This window comes from Mesoplodon mirus (assembly GCF_964341445.2).
Source record: "Mesoplodon mirus genome assembly, chromosome: 5".
NCBI lineage: Eukaryota > Metazoa > Chordata > Mammalia > Artiodactyla > Ziphiidae > Mesoplodon > Mesoplodon mirus.
Window position 1 is genome coordinate 148,768,066 of NC_138980.1, and position 23,920 is coordinate 148,791,985.

The 23,920-nt window shown below is 38.0% G+C and overlaps 2 protein-coding genes across 2 annotated transcripts in view; one reads left to right on the forward strand and one right to left on the reverse strand.

Annotated features, from left to right (window-relative positions):
• Positions 1-19,177, forward strand: part of SELENOP (selenoprotein P) — a 39,378-nt gene extending 20,201 nt beyond the window's left edge. The window contains 6 exon segments of the mRNA XM_082622371.1: positions 13,188-13,403; positions 14,139-14,351; positions 15,979-16,096; positions 17,769-18,105; positions 18,108-18,115; positions 18,117-19,177. Coding sequence (XP_082478497.1) covers positions 13,188-13,403; positions 14,139-14,351; positions 15,979-16,096; positions 17,769-18,105; positions 18,108-18,115; positions 18,117-18,311 — 1,087 coding nt within the window. The 3' untranslated portion in view covers positions 18,312-19,177.
• Positions 18,683-23,920, reverse strand: part of CCDC152 (coiled-coil domain containing 152) — a 35,562-nt gene continuing 30,324 nt past the window's right edge. The window contains exons 7-9 of the mRNA XM_082622375.1: positions 21,911-22,038; positions 20,043-20,126; positions 18,683-19,444 (exon numbers count right to left, since the gene is read on the reverse strand). Coding sequence (XP_082478501.1) covers positions 19,355-19,444; positions 20,043-20,126; positions 21,911-22,038 — 302 coding nt within the window. The 3' untranslated portion in view covers positions 18,683-19,354. The remainder of the gene's footprint in view (positions 19,445-20,042; positions 20,127-21,910; positions 22,039-23,920) is intronic.

A 23,920-nucleotide genomic window follows, 5' to 3' on the forward strand; every position in this document is an offset into this window, starting at 1 on the left:
GAGAAGTGGTGTGGCTTCATCCCGTCTGCCTGGTTAAGCCTTCAGGGTCATGAGCCTCGTCAGTCCTGAGATTGAAATAATGATGACATAAATAGGCAAGTGTTGGCAAGAAGTGAAAACCTTGTCCTGAAGGCAAAATCCAGGTCAGTGAATATGACCAGGGTCAGTACATTGGGAGAGGCCAAATGTGAGCAGAGCCAGAACCCACAGTTTGTGGCAAATCCAAGGTTGAAGCTGGAACACGCCGAGAAGCTGCAGCCAAGGTTAGGTCCAGCCATGTTCTGAAGGTTCAGATGCCTCAACGGTCTTAAAGATATAGGAGCTGGAGGCCAGGGTCTGGGTCTGATGGTTTGGGGTCAGAGGGTTGAAGAACTGGAACCCTGGTATATTACATACCTAAGTCCTGATTCATTTTATGGCGGTATTTGTCCATTCCTGCACCTTTGCAACATTGTTGGCACGTTACTCAGCAGTAGCTTTCAGCAGCTCTAGTTAAACACAACATTCAAGAGGGTGTGATGACCCCAGACTATTACAGCACCAGAGCGCCACAGAGGAAAGTGTTTTCCATTGGAACTTATTACTTTCAAATATTAGCTTCACCTGTGTTATCTCCCAGGGTAACTGGAGTGGGAACCCAAAGAGAAAGGTAGAATTCAGAAGGAGGGAGCTGGGCAAAATGGTAACCTCATCAGCTTTAGACTGTGTACTTTTCTGTGCAGTTCCTGAGTGCAGAGCTTGTACCGCGAGAGTTCAGGTTCACGTGGGGAGACTTCACTTACAATGTGGGAGGCTCCATGAGAGAATGGGGAGGGGCGAGCTCTCTGAGGGGTGAGCTCTTCATTCTAGGAATGTTTGAGAAAAGGCTAGAAGACTGCTGAGGGGAGAGGTTTCAGAATTGTTCCTTGTATGGAGTGTGAGGATGGAGTTTGAGGATTTCAAATCTGCATTTGTATCACTGCACAGCGTGCTCCTCTGAAACTAATCTGATTTTTAGGCTCCACGTAGTAATCTGAGAGCGCTTCTGTCCTGAGTCAGGTGGCAACCAAACGGTAAGGAGGGGTTGCAGAGCCAGCTTCTGCCTAGTACAAGATTCTTCTTCCTCCAATTGAAAAACCTAGCAGTTAAAGTATTTTGGAAAATAGTTATGATGACTATTCTCCAGCAAACAAGAGAATGGAATTCAGCTACAGGTGCTATGCATTTATTTAAATGTACCAAGCCTCAGCATGTATGTGCCTAGCCTTAAAAAAACGTATATGGGGCTTCCCTGGTGGCGCAGTGGTTGAGAGTCCGCCTGCCGATGCAGGGGACACGGGTTCGTGCCCTGGTCCGGGAGGATCCCACATGCCGCGGAGCGGCTGGGCCCATGAGCCATGGCCGCTGGGCCTGCGCGTCCGGAGCCTGTGCTCCGCAATGGGAGAGGCCACAACGGTGAGAGGCCCGCGTACCGCAAAAAAAAAAAAAAAAAACTTAAGAAAAAAATCGTATATGTATACACATATATACATCCATACACATTTATGGAGAAAAGTAAATTCATGTTTATTGTAGCAGTTAAGCCCTTGAACACTGGAACTGTTGAGCTTGAGTCCCAGCTCCTCTGCTTTCCAGATCTGAATCTGGGGAGAGTTACTTAACCTCCATTTGCTTCAGTTTTCTCAACTCTAAAGCAAGGGTAATAGGCTGTTGAGAGGATTACATGAGCTATTACCTAGAAAAGACTTAGGATAGTGACAGGCACATAATAAATGATAGCCATTCTATTATTGTAGACTTCTTAGCCATCATTACTGTAGACTTTTTAGCCACCACTACTATAGACTTCTTAGCCATCATTACTGTAGACTTTTTAGCCACCACTACTATAGACTTCTTAGCCATCATTACTATAGACTTCTTAGAAAAAAGCACATAAGCACAAGAAGAACTAAAACACCCTTATACTAAAGGAGAACCACTGTTCATTCTATGTTCCCAGGCTTCTTTCACGTGCTCGCCTTCTGTTTACTGTCACTCTGGAGTCACACTCCAGTGTCCAGGGTTCCGGTGCATGTGGGCATGCACACACAGACGTGTGCACACACAGGCATATACGCACACTCACACCTTTTTATGCTTCTTACAAAGATTAGACTGTGCTTTAATGGTTAAATAACCCTGCACAAGTATGCATTCAGGATTAAGCTATGCACTGAAAGATCAAAACTGACTTTAAAAGTTATTATGGAGTCATTTTTCAAAAAGAACAAATATTTTGCCATTTTTCCATTAATCCTCAAATTGAGGAAAGCGTGTGTCCTACTATTGGCTGCTTTGTTGAGTATATATTTGAGTTACATAAACATGAAAGACCTTAGAACTGAAACATGCCTCATTTATACAACCCGTGTTTCATTTCAAAAGGGAAAGAAAGTGAGTGTATCACCAGCGGTAATTGTGAATTCCCGATGAATTGCCAATAGCGTTTCAAGGAGCTAACACGTCCCTTTTCCCACCTTGTTCGGCTTCTGCCTTCCTCACCTTCCTTCTCCATGTAGAGAAGTCAGGTGGGCCTCTGCTTACTTGTTTATCTTTGAGAGGGGTGATCTCTCCCTTCTCTGACAGTTTGTGATTCTAGGCTCCTAGAATGCGGTAAAGAACCATAGATACTGTTATACAGATCAGAAAGCTGGAACAGAGGGTGATAAAGTCCCAGTTTCCAGGGAGAACTAGGAGTGGGTTTGTCTCCTGTTTGCTCCCTGTCCTCCAGAAGGAACATTCTCTACCCAATTTCTTCACTTCATCACATGATGATTCCCACAGGCCCAGGGACCATATGTCTCATCAGTGAAAAACGTCACCCCATAAGTACATGGTAAATAATGTGTGATGATGACAACTTGGCTATTTATGTTCTCCACAGTTCTCAGTGCTAAGTTTCATCATCTGACCCTCTGGGCCTCATTTCCTTAGGCGCCGACCTTGCTGCAGCACTGAGTAACTGGGAATGGCCCCCTTCCCTCTCCGATAGCCATTTGCTTTATCCCAGGCCTTTCTGGAGACAAGGAAGATTTTATTGGGAGGACTTAAGGCACAGAGGAAGTGATTTTTGTGCCCTTCAAACTAAACCATATAGATAATTATTTACCTGTCTACAAAGATAGCTGGTTCCGAAAACAACTGCTTTATAAAAAATTTTTTTTAGAATGGCATGACTGCTTGTACCAGCACTAGAGGGTTAATAATGGGGCAATAATGGAGGAGAATTTAGCGCTAAATATGAGTGCTGGCCTTTAACAGCTAGGATGGTTCCACGCTATCAGCATTACATTGAAAATAAGTTGTAGCAAAACCTAGTCTGAAAATTCCAAGGGAAACTGAGGTGTCATGCTTCTAGGTGGTGATTTAAAGACGTGAGAAAAGTAAAATCCCTTCTGCACTTAGCCTTATATTGCTAACAAACCAGAATTTAAAAGATGCATTCATGTATGTTGATACATAAAACAGCAAAGAAAAACAGAAGGAATACATTCCTTAATATACAAATAATGTTTGTAATAAATTGAAAAAGATTAATAGTAAAATAGACAAATGGCATGAACTGGCATTTCACAGATAAGAGAGTACAAATGGTCAATGCTAGGGGCTGAATTGTGTTCTCCCAAATTTGTATGTTGACGTCCTAACCCCAGTACCTCAGAATGTGACTGTATTTGGAGATGGGGCCTTGAAAGAGGTAGTTAAGGTCAAATGAGGTCATATGGATGGTTCTAGTGCGATATGACTGGTGTCCTCATAAGAAGTGGAGATTAGGAAAGAGGCACATATAGAGGAAGGCCACATGAAGACACAGAGAGAAAATGGCCATCTACAAGCCAAGGAGGGAGGCTTCAAATGAAACCAGCCCTGCTGACACCTTGATCTTGGACTTCTAGCCTCTAGAACTGTGAGGAAATAAATTTCTGTTATTTAAGCTGCCCAATGTGTGGTACTTTGTGATGGCAGCCCTAGCAAGCTAACACAATCAATAAACTTACAAATAATGAAATAAACTCAAATGAAACAATAATTTGACAGTGGAAATAAGTACTGCCATGTACTTTTGGGTGGGAGTATAATTTGGTATACTTGGAAGGGCAATTTGGTAATAGCATTCAAAATTTGAAATATGCATTCCCTTTCACCAGCAATTTTACTTCAAGCAGAAATTATATGTCATTCACAAAGAGACATATAAAAATATGGTCAATTAAATTTTGAAAACTGGAAACAAAACCTACATTAAAAGGGAGTACATATTATGGACCATTCATAGAATGAAATAATGTGCCATTTTTAAAAAGAATGTGGTAACTTTGTACGCGTTGACATGGAAAGATGTCTATGGCTTGGAAAGATGTCCATGATATATTATTAAATTAAAAATAGTTGTGAAACAGTATGTAGAGAATGACGATAATTATTTATACCCAGCACATACATACTTTTCTACCAGTATGGGATACAAATTAAGACCATGTTTCCTTCTTTGAAAAGTTGAATTATTTTTAATGAGCATTATACAAAACTACCTGGTCTGAAATTATTACACTTACTTGACTGTTCTTACAGAAAATTCAAAATATTTGCTTTAAGATTCTATGATAAAACTCTTAATATTTGAGAAATCATCAACACAAGTCCTGGAAGACTTTTTGGTAATATGTAAAGTGAAGTGGCGAATTAAGACCACCAGAAAATTAACATTGGTTGTCTTGAAATATCCATCTAACTGAGATATTTCAGTTTTTGTATAGTTGAAATATTTTATTTATTATCTTTTTGTATAGTTGAAATGTTTCAACTCTACAAAACTGGCCTCTTTGCAAAATGGATAGCATGGTAGACGCACAACAGAAAACGCTCTAAGTTTTAAGGAAAATGGGCATAAAAGGTTTTTAGCAGCTAGTCTAAGGCATTATTAGTGTTGAGAAGGAATTCATCAGACTGACCTGTGTTTTCGATGTCTAGGATATGTGAGGAAATGAATAATCACTTGAGCTGCATTGGCAATAAGAATTACTTTGGGCTGTATTCTGGAGAAACTGCAGACACAGGAGAAGCTCTGAAAACTGAGTAGAAGTTATTCTTTTGTAAGGGATATTTACATTTATAAGGGAAAACTCCTTCTGTAAGGGTATCTCCCTCTCTGTAACAGGAGGAGGAGGATAACTGAATCTCTAGAAACTTATCAGTGGAGAAGACAATGACCTAAATCTGTGTAATAACCTTACCCTCATTTACTGTGCTTTCCCCAGTAGGCTCCCATAACCAGCTCCCAGCACCTTCTTTTGCCTTTAGCTGGAGGTGGTATTTAAGGTGGAGACTTGAGCCATTTCTGGGAGTTACTCAGTTTTTCTGAGTATCTCCTGTGTATACAGGAGGTACACATGTTATTAAACCTCTGTTTGTTTTCCTCTTGTTGCTCTATCTTGTACTACAGGGGGTGTCTCAGCCAAGAACCTAGAAGGGCAGAGGGAAATTATTTTTCCTCCCTTACATGTTGTCTAGAGGCTATTTGATGCCCCCTTGCTTCTTGTATGTTGGTGCCAATTCTGTCCTGTGAGGAGCTGCAGGTGCTGGCTCTGGTTTAGACGTTTTTTTTTTTAAATTAAAAAAAAATTAATAACATCCTAATTCAAAGAAAAATTCTTCTGATGTCTGTTACTCTCTGAATGTGCTCAGTCCCGCATGAAATTTGGCACTCTATGTAGTTACCCCCTTAATTGCATTCCTGTTTGATATATCAGACAGTTCTCAGATCTGTAAACTTGAGAGCTTGAAGAAGAGCTCCCTTCAGAGCATATTTCATATGAATCTCAGAGGCTCACATTACTCCTTACCTGATCCAAACTGCTGGTCCATGCCTTCCTCTGGCCATTGTTCTTAGTTTGCTTGCTTACTTTGAAAACATCTTATTTTTTTCCTGGGTACCCCTTGCATACTCAACGGCTTACCTTTAAACATGGATGCTCAAACAATCTTATACTGGGTACAATGTATAAGGTGAGGTCTAGGGCACCTTCTTGGACATGAAAGGGGAGGAAGAATAATTTAGATCAAAGGGTCCATTTCCCAAAATATTGGAAAAGTCTTCATTTCCCTTTGTATGTAAAACACCACCTAACAACCAAGTTAAGGGGGTTAATATTTTATATAGGCCCTTCATATGGTAATGACACTTTTTAATAATTTGAGACATCAATGTTCTACAAATGTTAATGGATCAATGTCATATTATCACCTGCTGTAGCTAATAGACTGATTTCTAAAATCACAGTTCATAGTCTTTTTCTCTTTTAAGTATATAATGAACTCACAGATTCTTAGGGCCCTATTCTCCATGGAAGTCACCCATGACCCCTAAGAACCTGAGAATGCTTATTAAAAACATGGATTAAATAGATGCATAAACCTTCTGGGGAAAAATGATAAGGATGTGGAAGAATGGGACAGTACGAAGAAAGAGAGATTCTTTACTCCAGAGTTGGAAGCTGTGGGAGATGAGATCATTAGGATAAAGTTCAGTTTGATAGGATATAGTCAGTAATCTTTTTTTTTTTTTTTTTTTTGGCGGTACGCGGGCCTCTCACTGTTGTGGCCTCTCCTGTTGTGGAGCACAGGCTCCGGACGCGCAGGCTCAGCGGCCATGGCTCACGGGCCCAGCCGCTCCGCGGCATGTGGGATCTTCCCGGACCGGGGCATGAACCCGTGTCCCCTGCATCGGCAGGCAGACTCTCAACCACTGCGCCACCAGGGAAGCCCCCTAGGGAAGCCCCCTACAGTCAGTAATCTTAAGGTTTATTGTATGGTGGTGCCTGGAACAGCCTATCAGGAGATTTTAATCATTCATAAAAATTGAAACAAAATATTTTTTCTAGATAACGCTATGATCAGATTTGCTGGGGGCTTTGGAGGTAGAGTGTGAAACCTAAGATAAAGTGCCTGTTGAACTTGTGCTAACCTATCCTGCTGGCCCTATCTCCAGGCTGGGTTAAAACGCTCCTCTTTTCATTTCCAAGGTTCCAACAGAACCTTGGCTTACAGCCATCCTAGACATTGTCTCACTTTCCAATGTGTTTTCACTGCTTACGTGTCTGTCTCTTCTATTAGATTTTGAGGTTCTTAAGAACAGGGAACTCAGCACTGTGCCTAGCATAAGCACCTAATAAATATTTGATTTTGTTCAATTTAATGTAATTTGATTTAATAGTCAATACAGGTTTGTTTGAAAACTCTGCTTTCTTAAGTAGGCTGGCTAGACCCAGATTGTCCAGCACAGAAGAGGCTGTTAAGAATGGATTCCCTTCAAACCCTCCTCCACTGTTGGTGGGAATGTAGATTGGTGCAGCCACTATGCAAAACAGTATGGAGGTTTCTTAAAAAACTAAAAATAGAGTTACCATATGATCCAGCAATCCCACTACTGGGCATATATCCAGAAAAGGCAAATTTGCAAATATTGAAAATATAACTAATTTGAAAATATACACGCACCCCAATGTTCATAGCAGCACTATTTATAATAGCCAAGACATGGAAGCAACCTAAGTGTCCATCAGCAGATGATTGGTTTAAGAAGATGTGGTGTATATTTACAATGGAATATTACTTGACTATAAAAAAGAATGAAATACTGCCATTTGTCATACTAAGTGAAGTAAGTCAGACAGAGAAAGACAAATATTATAGGATATCACTTATATGTGGAATATAAAAAATAATACAAATAAATCTACATACAAAACAGAAACAGACTCACAGACATAGAAAACAAACATGTTTACCAAAGGGTAAAGAAGGGGAGGGATAAATTAGGAGTATGGGATTAACAGATACAAACAACTGTACATAAGTAGATAAGCAACAAGGATTTACTGTGTAACACTGGGAACTGTAGGACTCCCTGGTGACGCAGTGGTTAAGAATCTGCCTGCCAGTGCAGGAGACACCAGTTTGATCCCTTGTCCGGGAAGATCCCACATGCCGGGGAGCAACTAAGCCAATGCGCCACAACTACTGAGCCTACTCGCTACAACTATTGACCCCATATGCTGCAACTACCGAAGGCCATGTGCCTAGAGCCCGTGTACCGCAACGAAGAGTAGCCCCCGCTCACCGCAGCTAGAGAAAGCTCGTGTGCAGCAACAAAGACCCAATGCAGACACAAAATAAATAGGTAAAATTAAAAAAAAATTGGGAACTGTATTCAATACCTTGTAATAACCTATAATGGAAAATAATCTAAAAAATATATATCTGAATCATTTTGCTGTACATCTGAAACTAACACAATGTTGTAAATCCACTATGCTTCAATTAAAAGAAACCCATGGATTCCCTTCAAATATTGCAAGCTCCCCATCGTCTCTTTTTGCCAGCTGAGGGTTTTAGATATACACTGGCCCAGACACAAACACTCCCAGGCACTTTGCTTTGGAGCTAGCTGCACACTTGGAGGGAATTCTCTGGCACAGGAGGCAGCTGCTAAGCCACATGTAAAGGAAGGTGGTGACGGTGAAATACTCAGTTTCCTGCTGCAGACAGACCCAACATGACTATTTACATTTGTGAAGAAAATGAACTATAGGGGGATTATCTGCTTCATACAAAATTTTTTCACACGGTTCTTTTAAAAACAAGTATGTATATATGCATTTTTCTTTTCCTGCAGAAAAACTAAGCATTTTACTAGATTCTCAAAGAGATCTGGGACCCCAAAATGTTAATACCTACTGCTTGGTGTGAGTAAATAGAATTTGGCTTTCAAATGTCAAGCTTTTCCTTTTTTGTTTTTTTAAAGAAAGTCGCTGCTTTATTCAATAGTGCTTTAAGTGGCAGAGGAATTTAGAACCAACCCACTTTATGGAGGCAAGTGTGGAAGGATTCTTTTTTTTTTTTTTTTGTCAGCGCCACACGGCATGTGGAATCTTAGTTCCCCAACCAGGGATGAACCCGTATCCCCTGCATTGGGAGCGTGGAATCTTAACCACTGGACCACCAGGGAAGTCTAAGTTTCTACTTTGATAATTTCTTTACAGGAAAGATAACATCCGAGCCTCTTTGTACTTTCTGCACCTTGTACAGCAGTACTCAGCCCACAGCAATCAATAGGGGTTTGTTTGGACAAAATGCATCGGTAGTGAAAGCGAGGCTTACTTGAAAACCATCACCATCCAGGGCTGATGTCACTTGAAATTGCTGCTTGCCTTACCCATCATGCGTGTGCTCATTTGTAGCAGTTAGTGGAGAGAATGTATCCCTTTCTGAAAGGGTAGGAATTTTCCATTTTATTTGTACATTTTGAAATTTCCATATCCTTTTCCATGTTCAGCTACTTTCACAGCTAACTTATTTGTATGGTACTTAAATTTGTAAAGAATTTACAATAGATTGTTAAAAGTTTCTGTGGGATACCTAGGTCTTCCAGGGAGTGGGACTTCTGTGATGAGAAAAATGAGGCCTGGCATCTCTCAGATAGGCGGTCTCTTTCCTTATTCCTTTCCTTAAATGAAAAAGAAAAGAGCAGAAGTCCTGTGAGATCCCACAGAGTTTCAAGTTTTAACCACTGCAAAATAATCTAAGCAGGTCTGTAACAGCAGGAGACGGGAAAGATTTGAACACCAGGTGACTTTTCTAACAAAGTTCACGCAATTTGGGTTAGGCTAGCACCTGACCGCTACAAAGTAAAAGAAAAAAATTTTTTTTTCTCTTTTTAAAAAGACAGCTTACCTCGCTGGCTCAGCAAATGTTTTTCCCTATTATAGTTTGGAAAAGAGCATAACTTGGAGGCCTTCTTTACCCTTAGCCCTTCCTCCCGCCCCCGACTGTACCATTAAATCCTAGCTACTGGGGTGACTAAAAAGGATAGGGAATAAATCAGTAATTGCAAAAACTCCCCCCGCCCCCATTTTGTGCATGCCAGCACTTGCTACTTTTTAAAAGTTGGTTGTAATAATCAGAGGTTGTCTCTGCTAGCCAGGTCACAGCCTGAGTGGGCATTGAACTTTGGACTATAGCTGAGGGGTGAGGTAGACAACAGGGACTATAAATATCCGAGTTTCTGGCTGTGGCTTTGTGGAGCTGCCCCAGCTGAGCAAGAGAAAGGAAGCAAGCTAGTCGGAAGGGGTTGTGTAAGTAGAAACTTCGTGTTTTCCAAACTTGATTCCTTGACAGTTTGGTAAATGATTTGATTTTCGAGTCTTGATAAAATGTTTCTGTCCTTAGAATAGACTTGAAGAAAAGAGATGGGTAAAGAAAAGTAATACAAAAGAAAGAACAAAAGAGTCTAAACGCCGGGTGCAGTGGGGACACTAACAATTCTTGCTGATTTTTGCCCTGCTTTCTGCACAGCTGAGGATGAAGATGGGGGCAGAGGAGGCTGGAGAAATTGAATTCTTTTCCTCTGCAAAAAGTTGTGATGTTACATAGGCAATATTATATGTTCAAGCTTAAATATTTCCTACCGAAATGCAGAGTGAGAGCTCTAGGGGCAAAACAGCCTGTGGGTTTGAAGAGCAGAGACTGAGATATGGCCTTTCTACAGTGCTGTAGAAATGGCCAGGGATATTGTGAGCAGTTTCAAGGTTAAAAAAAAAAAAAAAAAGAAGAAAGAGCAGGTTTGGTCCACTGTGCGGAAATGATCATCCTTGAAAGAGTTAAAACCCATGTCAGAATCGGGTGGTCTGCGATTAAACGCAATGCTTTACAGTTTACGTGGTGATGGGTGCTTTCAGGAGAATGAGGGGGGACGCTCAGATGCAGGTCTGAAGGTCAGGGGAAGAGGGTGGGAAAAGTTTCTGCATGTTTTGCCTTTTGATGGGAAATTTTAAACAAATGTAGCTCTGTATGTGGCCAATGACTCTAGGTTTGTGATTGAAAGTGGTGAGATTAGTGAAATTCATAACTACATTTTAACGGTTATTGCATCAACTTCCAGTAAATCTAGTTTTGTTATTTATCTACATTATTTTATATAGTTGTCCGACAGCTGTAATTAATCAAAAGTTTATTATGTAAAAAGTGATTTTAAGGAAACAAAGTTGAACAGGCTATTGATTATAGTAACAGAGGAAAATCTGAAAGTGTGAACTCTGTAATCCACTCTGCCAATGGCTTCTGTTATTTTTTCATCAAAAAACTAAATGAGAGCAATGGGTGAGATAACCTTTTCATTTGTATTCACTCTTCAGCCAATTGGAATGGTATGCAAAGTAAGGGCGCCAAGCGCTGAGTTTATGCTGGGGTCTATAACTACTGAATTTATATTCTAGAAAGTAGGGAAGATCTAGCCATTCTAGTAAGAAACAAAATAGCTCGAATAATTTTGATGCTTTCTTTGTCATCTTAGGGCATTAAAAAAACCCAGATCCTGGCTACTATAGTCACTAAAGGTGACCCAGCTAAAAACGGTCAATATATTGCAGTAGCTAAGAGGTCATGTGTTGGAATTAGGAGAACCAGTTTGAATCCAGTTTCCCTGTGACTTAGTACCTGTGTGGACTTGGGCAAGATGCCTAAACTGTCACTTAGCCATAGTTTTCTCAACTGCAAAAGGAGATAATGGTCACATAGTTGTAAGGATTAACTGACATGATATTAAAAAAGTGCTTTATGCCACCTACAAATAGTTGTATAAATGCTCGATAGATGGTAGCTATAAGAAGGATAATTGTATCATCAGTATAAATACTATCCTAAAGAAATTCCCTAGATTTAGTCCAGATATATCCTCTCCTTTTTTTAAGTATTGGAATTTTAAAGATATTAGAATAGTTGGGATGGCCTTAATAAATTATTTAATTTATCCTGTCTTAACACCCCCCCCCCTTTATTTCTCTTCCTTTAGTTAGGCTCTTATCAAGATATTCTCTATAGCTAGGAATTTTTGGTGTCAAATAACGTGAAAGATAAGCAGGTTTTTTAAAGTTCTATCTATAGCTACCAGTGCATTAGAGCCCAAACCAATCTGATTTTAGCCTTTCTACTCCCCTCTTAACCCTGGGCTCACTCTAGGTAACTTACCGTTAGCTGCCCACCCTCCCCACTGCCCAAGTACTTTTACTTTTTTAATCCCAGATCAGTACCTGAAAATGTGCCAGCTTCCTAGTTCTGGAATTTTGTCCTAATCTCTCTTCCTCAGACTCTTATATCAAAATGAGCCTGATTACTTTATCTGATTCACTTAGTGTGTCTTAAATAAAAATTAAATCATGTTTGCATAAATGTGTGGATTTTTCTTTCTCTGCTCATCTCTGCTCTTTTTTCCACCACCTGTCTACAAATCATGTGTTTTATTTGTACCTCTCTGCAGAGAGCGCTAGCCCTTGTTTTGGGAATATTTCTTGTCATGTATTTAATACTTGTACATTTCTTGTCTGAGTATTTCCTACTCAGAGGGGTCATCTTTTTTACCCAAGAATGTGCCATCTAGTCACAGGAACTTCCTGAATGCAGTGGTAGCCAATAAGTAGACTAATGGAGTGTAGATTCCAGTGAATCTTAAATGGTACAGGGGCCAGTGACTTGTAGTATTTCTTCCTGGTCTGGTGCTTTTTCATTGGTTGGTGTTTGTCTTGGATGTGATAGCAACATTTTGGCAGGCAGTAACATCTGAATCTCTTCACGTTGGTAGACTGCCCTCACTGCCACCTTCTTTCTTCCTGGGTTCTCCTTCCATGCTGTCTTTTCATTTCTGTGGAGAATCCCCTACTTACCCTTTCCTTTCTTAGATTGGTAGAGGATAGAGAGAAGCAGGCAGAACTTGGTGTGTCTCAAATAAAAATCAAATCATGTTTGCAGAATGTTACTTGGTTGTAGAGGCCACATTCTCAAAATTTCCCTAGACATGTATTTTCTCCTAGACATATATCTTCTACTAGAGAAGTACTTGGCTGCCTGTTCAGGCAGATCTCCATTGCATGCTTACTAAAGTATCTTGCTAAGCCAGATAGTTAAGAGGTCCTTTGACAGCTTCCCTGACTCTGGCTGATCTTTTCCCCTTTACAGGGAGATTTGGGGCTAAGAGGCCCAACACAGTGAGTCCAACAACATGGTGACAGAATCCACTGGCTAGATATTTGTACAAAGTAGAATTGTACCTGCTGGGTTTATAGAAATTCCTTGTTATGACTGTGAAGATGACAGAAAGGTTTTCTCTTTTACAGGACAGCCCCAGCAATGTGGAAAGGCCTGGGGCTGGCCCTGGCTCTTTGTCTCCTCCCCACAGGAGGAACAGAGGGCCAGGGGCAAAGCTCCTTTTGTAAGCAACCTCCAGCCTGGAGCATAAAGGATCAAGACCCCATGCTGAACTCCTATGGTTCAGTGACGGTGGTTGCTCTTCTTCAAGCCAGCTGATACCTGTGCATACTGCAGGCATCTAGGTAAGGTAGTCTTTCTGTGGTCTAGCATTTCTTAAGGGGATAGCTATTAAATACATACATACATAAAATAAAATAAAAAAGATATTTTTATTAAATTGCATTTTTGAAAAACTATAAAAGTTTGCCTAGAACATGTTAGAGGAAAGACAACTAGGAGGGTGTTTACAGTTGTTTTCCTGGGGCTATGGAAGCTTTTTCTTCTTTTTGTGTACCTGTATTTTATAGTACCCTACTAAATATGTATTACTTGTGTAATGAAAATGTTCTAAATTGTACTGTTGGAAAAGGATTAGTTGTTTCAATATAGGAAGCAGAGACGAGAGCTTTGCTAGAGTAGAATGAACACTAGACTTGCCACCAAAGGTCTTGAGTCATTTAACAAATTTATAAATATATATTTGTTGGGTTATTTGCCAAATATTTATTGGGTACAATTCTCTGTAACTGCGAGATGGATTAAAAATATACACTTCATAAGATTAATTTGAGGACTAAATGAGCTGATGTTTGTGCAAGCACTTGGCATATTGTTTTAACTGAGCATAAGTGCTCAATAGATAATTAGAAAAACAAAAGTTTTAGTCTTTTAAAACAATGCAAAAAAGAGGTATGAGTTAAGTAAAAAATAACAGAAGAGTTTCATTTAGGAAAACAGAGTGAGGAAAAAGGGAGAAGTCACTAAAATAAAATTAAATGAAATTATTCCTTTTTTTGTATTTTTTCCAAATATTTTAGATTGGAAAACCTGCGAGTAAAACTGGAGGAAGAAGGATATTCGAACATCTCTTATGTTGTTGTTAATCATCAAGGAATCTCTTCTCGATTAAAATATGTGCATCTTAAAAATAAGGTTTCAGAGCATATTCCTGTTTACCAACAAGAAGAAAACCAAACAGATGTCTGGACTCTCTTAAATGGAACGAAAGATGACTTCCTCATATATGACAGGTGTGTACGCACATGTATACATATATGCATACACACCCACCCCCCAAATTAAAAGATATCTGCTTTGTATTTAATTTAATAAGTAATTTAAAATAACACGTCTGCTTTTATTACCAAATACTCAGTTTCAAAGTGAGCCCATTCAAATGTTTGGTTTTAGTATTTTTGAAATGACTTCTTTTCACACAAGGGAATTCACCACTCCAGTAGGGAAATAAAGAAAATTGACTATACTTTTTTCCCCTGTAAACTAGCATTCTGATTAAATAAAAAGAAGGATCAATTCGTACCTCACATACAATTCTAACTTAAAAATTTTGCAGATGAATAACCATACTTTGCAGGCCACTTGCTTATCTCTAATCTAATTACTAAATTTTAAGTTTACATGCCTGCATTTCTGAACTATAAAATATGTTAATTATTTAGGTATAATCGGCATGAATCTGCTTTTGATTCCATGAATGAGTAAAACGTTTGTATTTTCAAGGAACCTCAACGCATACATTATTTGATATCACTGGGACTTCCTTGGTGGTGCAGTGGTTAAGAATCCGCCTGCCAGTGCAGGGGACATGGGTTCGAGCCCTGGTCCGGGAAGATCCCACATGCCGTGGAGCAACTAAGCCCGCGTGCCACAACTACTGAGCCTGCGCTCTAGAGCCCACAACCCACAACTACTGAGCCTGCGTGCCTTGAGCCTGTGCTCTGCAACAAGAGAAGCCACTGCAATGAGAAGCCTGAGCACCATAAGGAAGAGTAGCCCCCACTGGTCGCAACTAGAGAAAGCCCGTGCTCAGCAACAAAGACCCAATACAGCCCAAAAATACATAAATAAATAAATAAATTTGACATCACCAACATTTCTAGTTGGTGCTGGATTTTTTTTTTTTTTTTTGGCTCTTCAGGAATGGTAAGCCAGACTCTGCCAAGGCCTAAGACCTACATGGTCTTACTCTAAATATTTTTAATATTACATGTCATTCTTTTAGGATTGCAAACTTCTTATTCTGTTGCAAAGTGTAACCCTTTGATAGTCATATAAAATTGTATATACAGGGTAAAATAGGGGTAAGAAGGACATTTCAACTCCACTATTTCTGAAAATGCCAAGTGTTGTATTTCCATTTCTTTCACTCTACTGAAATTTTTGTTGCATCAGATATTTTTTTAAATCAGTGGGCTACTGGCCAAGACTTGAGGATCTTTTTGTTATGCTGTGAATTCTTATTGTGTGGAATTTGTGCTGCTTTAGCAGTTATGAAAGGCTCGTGTGATTTGCAGAGCCCAGTTTATGATGTCAGTGGTTTGAGCATTGATAGAATTTACAAGTCAATTACAAAATTGTATTTGACCAAGTCACAATAACTAGACTGCATAGTTTTGACATTATTTGTTGTGACATATCGATTTCACATTTCAAAATCAGACTCACTATAGTCTTGTCATGACCTGACCTGGTATGCAGTGCCAGGGAGGTCGTTTGAGACCCCATTCAAGGAAATTTACTGAAGTTATGAAAAGGTCTTAGTTATAAGATCATTGAACCTACAATACCTATCCCAGATGGTGCATGAGTAGGATCATGATACAGAAAATATTGTAATGACTTTGTTATTTTTTTCAGATGTGGCCGCCTTGTATATCATCTTGGTTTGCCTTATTCCTTCCTAACTTTCTCATATGTAGAAGACTCCATTAAGACTGTTTACTGTGAAAGTAAATGTGGAAACTGCTCTCTCAAGGTATTTTTCTCAATTATTTTTACTTGGAGAAAAGAGGAAATCTTTCAAGAACTATTTAAATAAGTTAGTGTTTCATGACTAATTAGCTAGTCAATGTTTCTGTTGGTGTACTAAAAATAAACTACAACAGTAATTTTTATTAATATAATTACATATGCTTCCTTTTATATAACATATACTTTAAAACATCTTTTCAAGATCCGTATTGCTGCTTTTATCTAGAAGAAGTTTAGAAAACAAAAAATCAACATAGATTACATATTTCTATTACCACTGAATGATATTGCATGAATATAAGTGCTTAAAGAATTCAGTCAACATAAAATACATTATTGCAATATTCTGAATGTGCTCATATAAGAGCATAGTGATAGCAAAGATTATCCATGGCATTACCTGAAGTGGAATTGGGGCCCAGATAACTACTTAATTTACCAAGAATGTAAAACTGTCAGCTTTTCTGTGAAGCCCTTACACAGTGCACTTGGAATTACTGCATTTATTTCACAATGGAATAACTTTTTTACTCATTACTGATATTTCTCTGTTAACAACCATGAGAATATTTATTCCTTGTCATGAGAGACACTATATTTACAAGTGGTTTATAAAAAAGATACTCAAGGAATTGGTTTTAACTTATATTAACTAAACTTCTTTTCCTCTCAAATTGAGAAGGAAAATCATTCCAAACAGTGTTTCCTTGACAGAGCAAGTGGGCAAAATTCGAACTCAGGTTTAAAAATAATTTTGAATTTTTATTTCTAAAATAAAGGAAGCTCTGCTTCCTTTATATTTTTCCCAACTCTAAAGAAAGCCATTCAGATTTTAATGAATCACTTAAGTTGTTAAGAAGCTCAACAGTTTAATTACTCTAGTTATGTCATTTTTCACATTTTAATCTTCATAATAATACCGTGAGGGTTATTTTACTGCTTTTACAGATGAGGAGACTGAAGTAATGCAAATAAAGTATTAACTCAATGTCTAACTTATACTAAGTGCTTAATGAATGTTAGCAATATTGATTCCTCATATTTTGGGACTTTTTTTCAGTATTTTGCATTTTCACAAATGCCTAATAGTTGTAAATATACCTAGGTATTTTGAAACAAAGGTAGAAACAATTCTCATAACATGTGTAAAGTTTACAAACATCTGTAAATAGAAATAATATATCGTATTACCTGATATGTCAAATCAAATTGGAGTTTTTCTATTTCATTGCATCCTAGATGCCACCAATTATATGACACATTATTTATGTGTTATTAAAAACTGCTGTCAGAGTAGGATACAATACTATAACACTATCAGTAGTAGGATGCATTCCAATTTAAAGATATTAAAATGTGAAAAAAATACATTGTACAATCAATGAAATATAGTAATTGGTTTTTTGGAACCAATACGTATATCAAATTGTTTATGTTTTTAATTAAACACTATTAAGTTCTCAAAAGTAATTCAGAAACAACCAAACAATGTACCATTTATTAGTTGTATGCTAAAATCCAGTGGAATTTATAAGTTTTCAAAACCTTCAAAATACCAAATCATATCACTTAGTGAGTGTTTGAATTTCATATATGTTACCTTTACAAATCATTTTTTCATGCATTCCTGCTAAATCTATAAATTTGTTGGTAAGTGATTTATAAATTTATTCCAGACACTGGAAGATGAAGGCTTCTGTAAGAATGTATCTTCGGCTACTGAGGAAAAAACAACCGAGGCTCCACAGCCTCATCACCATCACCATCATCATCACCATCTTGAGAACGGTCATCTTTCAGAGTATCCAAAACCGGAAGCACCAGATAACCCTGAGCATCCCCCTCCTTCAGGTCTTCATCACCACCATAGGCACAGGGGTCACCAAAGACAGGGTCACTCAGAGAACTGAGATACATTACAACTTTCTGTTCCACAAAAGAAGCTCTGACGAAGTGGATGCATAAATCAGTTACTCTGAAAATTTCCCAAAGATTCAGAATCAGCTCTGAGTAGCTGATGATGACACTGCCGACATCTGATATTTGAAAAAACAGGGTCTGCAGTCACCTGACAGTGTAAAGAAAACCTCCCCTCTTTATGTAGCTGACAGGGCCTTCTGGCAGAGGAGCACGTCACTGAATCTTGACAGTGACGTTTGCCTCCAGCTGCCTGCTGGGCAAGTCAGCAGCTCAACCCTACAGAAGCCAGCACCAAATGAAGCTGAAAAAAGAAGGCAGAAATGTGAAAATGACCTTCAAATTAAATATTTAAAATCGGATATACTGCCTAAGTCAGTCTAGACAATTACATTTCCAGCATTTTTATAAGCTACCTAATTAATAGTGATCCAAAAATAGGAATTGGATTTGTGTAAACATGGAGAAATTGGCTTCCACATTTTAAAATTTAAGTCAAAAATTTTTTACCCCCAACCATATTTTTATTACAGGGCAACTGAAAGGTGGTTGCAGCATTTGGTTAATATGTTTTTCTTTTTCTTTCTCCAGCATTCTACTTGCATTAATGAGAACAGAAACATAAACTATGACCTAGGGGTTTCTGTTTGATAGTCGGCAACTTAGAATGGAGGAAGAACAACAAAGACATGTTTTCCATTTTTTTCTTTACTTATTTCTCAAACAATATTATCTTTGTCTTTTTAATCTTACGTTTTTAACAAATTAAACCTTTAAAGAAAGAAGTGATTTCTGTCTTTTCAGATCCAGAAATACTCATACATGAATATTTTGCTATGATTACATTTTAGATATCCATTTAGACTCATATCTTGATTTTTACTATCACATATGAATGAAGTCTTTATATCTTGCTTTCTTTGTCTAGCATTGTATCATACTCTTTAAAATTTAAGATTGCCAGTCTTGAAAGATAGATGGGAAACGATAAAAGAATGTTGTCTATGTCTTGATTGCTTAGAAAGTATTTCCATAGTCAATGATGGTTCAATAGGTAAACTAAGTCCTATAAACCTGAACTTTTTTATGGTTAATACTATTAAGCAAAAATGCAGAACACGATTGGCAAAAGTGTGCATATGTTTAAATAAACTCAATGAAGTTTAAAGCTGTCTTTTTGTTTTCATTGTAATTACTTAGGTAGTATGTTATATTGACAATAGAAGTGAATTTTCAATTGCTTTTAAAGAAATTAAATAGCAACTAATGAATTTACTTCCATACTCAAAACCGTCTACGCTTAAAATAAGAATCTTTGCCAGCAAGTTTAAATTGAGAATCTTTGCTAACAAGAGAGGCGTTGCTCTAAATCGTGAATGGTATTACGAAGAACTGCAATCTCCTTGTTTTTTTCTTCTTGAAGATGCTGAAGCTTCTAAATAGAGCAGAAAAATTTTGTTATTGCAGTTCATAAATAATAAGATTAAGTACAAGGAACAACAAAACAACAGCAAAAACTATGCTTCTGGTTTAAGTAGAAGTAGGTATTTAAAAAGATACCATATTTTGAAAGGTCTATAATTTTGCTTTTGTGGGATTTAATGGGGTAAAACTGGTACAAGGATACAAAAACACACATTAGCACCATTTGTTTTAGTTTGTTCCCTTCTCCCTATATAGCTTGAAATTATAAACCATAAATAAAGGAGTTGAACAAGAAGTAATCTGCTATCTGAGTATACCTAAATAACTTCAGAATAGTAAGTCAGTCTTAGTTCAAAGTACATTATAGAATTCCTTAGATGGTCCAAAGAGTCAGAGGACTTCTCTAATGTTTTAATTTACTACTAAGATTTACTAGTTTAAATTGAAAGAGACTTATAAAGATTATTAAAAATCTAATATCTTTCTGATTGTGTGATATATTTTAAGGAAAACTGTTAAGTATGTTGTTAGTAAACATAACCTTTATGGAAACACACTAAGAGAATTAATTTTTTTAAGCAACAGCTGTGGGAGAAAAACTCACATACCCTTCTGTAGATACTGTGTGGCGAAACAGTAGAATCTGGATATGATTTTGATTTAGTTTGAACTCTTGCTAGTTTGGCATCAAACTGAATCAAGTTTAAAAAGAAAGTTGAGAACATTCTAGTTAAACAATTAGAAACAAATGTTTCTATAAATATAAGTATAATCCATTGTATCCTTAGACATATAATCTGTAATTCAAGTGTATTCACTGTATAACAGAAGATAGAAAAGTCTTTAAGAAAGAACAAGGAATACCCAAAGAAGATTAACTCTGGCTGCATTTTAAAATTACCTGGGGAGATTTTTTAAAGAACCAAATACCTGGACACTACCTTAGAAATTCTGGGGTGGGGTCAGCAATATTTTTTTCTCAAGACATCAGTTGATTCTATCATGGAGGATTAAGAATCTAGTTAATTAGGGTTGAGAATCTAGTTAACTTAAAGATAGGTAAAAATATTTTCATGTTACTATGAGTGTTCTTTGTAAAGAGTATGTAGTATAATCAACAGTCATGGGAGAAAAACATATACCCTTCTGCAGAAACTTTTAAGCTAAATAGTAGAATTTGGATATGATTTTATTGATTTAGTTTGAACTCTTGCTGGTTTGGCATTAAAGTGAATTGGGTTAAAAAAATTCTCATGGGCCGTTGTTACAGTCATATTTTTTGCAAAATCTTCCATTATAATTTTTCCTTCAGGTTGAATTTAATGTAGCCTCACTGTGAACTAAGAATAAACTCTGTGAGATTGTGTTCTGGTTTGGGGAGAGAAATGGATAGTTATAATGAAGATAAATAGCAAAGAGTTCTGTATATCAAACAACAAACTTGGGCTAGGCCAGTGACAGGGCCAGGATGGCAAACAAAATGCACATTCCCAATCAGTGGATTAGAAGTTGATGGCCAATCTTGAAACACAGTCTATTGTATCTCAGTTGGCCATCCATCCCTCACTGTGGTTTGTGGGTACACTTGACCAGAAGGCAGGAACAGCATCAAAGAGCCTCGAAAGTCAACATCAGTCCCATTTTGCTCAATAATTATAGAATCTTCAACACTGTATCTCACCAAGCACCTCAGGATACCAAACTTTAAAGAACATGAAAATTAGGTTATCTTAACTATAAGTAGGTGAATTCTAACAATGTAAGGTAAAGTGGGAGTCAAGCTGAGGGAAGAATGATGGAAAGGGAGATTAGAAGGATCTAGACAAAAATGTAAAGGGCAAATATATTGTCAAAATATCAATGTCTTTGAGATTCTGACATCTGATTAAACAACCAACTGAGAAGGCTTTTGACCCAAGAACCGGAACCTCAGCCTTTGAGATGCCCTATTTAAAGTCCCTTTTAAAAAATCTGGTTTGTCTGCCTCTATATTTCTACATATTTATTGGGAACAAATTAGTCTCTTTTTATTTTAAATAAAGAAGAAGAAATTTCCAGTTAGTTCACCAGGGTTCCACAATTTCTGCTGAGGAGAGAGTAATGTTAAGGATTAGAAACACTCTTCCCACAGCTGGAATGGTAGTCCTAAAAAGGCTGCATAGACTCAGCTGTAAAATGCAGGTGATAGGAGTTATCTGTCTCTGCTGTCAGAGGAAAATACCCTCTGGAAACCAGGACCTTTTGAATGACTGAAGAGTCCCACCTTGAGGCCAAGTGCTGAAAGGCAGTGTAGCTAACAGTTGTACTGTACAAGGTTTAAGCATTGCATGTGATAGATGAAGAATGAACATGTGTGAAGCCCTCTCACAGGGTTGTTTCTAATCCTGAAATTTATCTCACTCTGATGACAAATAACCAAAGTATGGCCTAGACTAAGGGTTGCATCCTCAAATATAGCAGAGCATTAAATACTTACCTCTAGCTGTAGTTTGATTATTTCACTTTGTTTTTCCTTTTCTTGAGTTCTTAACTTTGCATTTAACTCTGAAATTTCCACCTCCTTTTTCTCTATCAGTTCTTTATTCTTTTCTTCACTTAATTCAACTGCATAAAAACATAAATTCATCTTAACATTTCAAAAATCTTAAAAGATTTTTTTTTGAATTTTAAACAATCTACAGGAAAGTGGAATTTATTAATAAAAACATGTATTTTAGAAACTACATGCAGGGTAGCTTATATATATATATATATATATATATATATTTTTTTTTTTTTTTTTTTTTTTTTTTTGCGGTATGCGGGCCTCCCACTGCTGTGGCCTCTCCCGTTGCGGAGCACAGGCTCCGGACGCGCAGGCCCAGCGGCCATGGCTCACGGGCCCAGCCACTCCGCAGCATGTGGGATCCTCCCGGATCGGGGTGGATCAGGGCATGAACCCGTGTCCGCTGCATCAGCAGGTGGACTCAACCACTGCGCCACCAGGGAAGCCCGCTTTTATATATTTTTAACAAGCTCCTGAAAAATGCTTGCAACGCAAAGGTTGCTCATTGAATGCTTTTGAATGAATAAACTAATTTGTACTCAAATATCTAGAGAATAATATTCTGTAAATGCCTAGAGAATAAATAGGAGATTTAATGGTTAAAGAGGGACAAAAATCCTGGGTTCCTAGTTATAGAAGGCCTCAAATTACAGGATGACTCTAGAACTACATCAGCTTTTTCTGGCTCCCTTACCATTTCCCTTCATAAGCATTTTGTCCAATAAATTTCTTTGACTTTCTACTCCCATCTTGTCGGCTCCTTGGAGGACCTGAGTTAGCACAAGAAAACAGGTGCGATGGGGCACTTACTGCTTTGTAAGAAATGAGGAAGCCATCATTAGTGGTATATGGAGTACTGGTAGTTCCTAGTACACAACGGGGGTCTGATTGCTGAAGATTTTACCAGAAGTAATCTGGGGGAAATGTCCTGGTGGAGGTGAATGCCTTGCAGGTGTAATTGTTCAGGCATTTGAAAGATAGAGGGAAACGATGCCCACAAAGACAGTAGAGTTGGAGAGTTACTGCTAAATTAAATTGACATTCTACTGAGGGATAATGAGAAACAGCTGTTAACAAGAATTTAAAGATTTAAAGAATAGGTGTGGCTAATTATTAGAGAAATGCAAATCATAACTACAATGAGGTATCACCTCACACTGGTTAGAATGAGCATCATCAGAAAATCTACAAACAACAAATGCTGGAGAGGGTGTGGAGAAAAGGGAACCCTCTTGCACTGTTGGTGGGAATGTAAACTGATACAGCCACTATGGAGAACAGTATGGAGGTTCCTTAAAAAACTAAAAATAGAATTCTCATGTGACCCAGCAATCCCACTACTGGGCATATACCCTGAGAAAACCATAATTCAAAAAGACACATGCACCCCAGTGTTCATTGCAGCACTACTTACAACAGCCAGGTCATGGAAACAACCTAAATGCCCACTGACAGACGAATGGATAAAGAAGATGTGGTACATATATACAATGGTATATTACTCAGCCATAAAAAGGAATGAAATTGGGGCATTTGCAGAGATGTGGATGGACCTAGAGTCTGTCATACAGAGTGAAGTAAGTCAGAAAGAGAAAAACAAATGTCGTATACTAATGCATATATGTGGAATCTAGAAAAATGGTACAAATGAATGGGTTTGTAAGGCAGAAATAGAGACACATATGTAGAGAACAAACGTATGGACACCAAGGGTGGGGGGGATGGTGGTGGTGGGATGAATTGGGAGATTGGGATTGACATATATACACTAATATGTATAAAATAGGTAACTAATAAGAACCTGCTGTATAAAAAAAATTAAATTCAAAAAAGAAAAAAAAAGAAAAGGAAAACAAAACAAAACAAAAAGAATAGGTGTGAGAGCCAGAGGGACTCTTTGGTAGCTTACAAACAGGCTCTCACCAACTCTAGTGGAAGAGC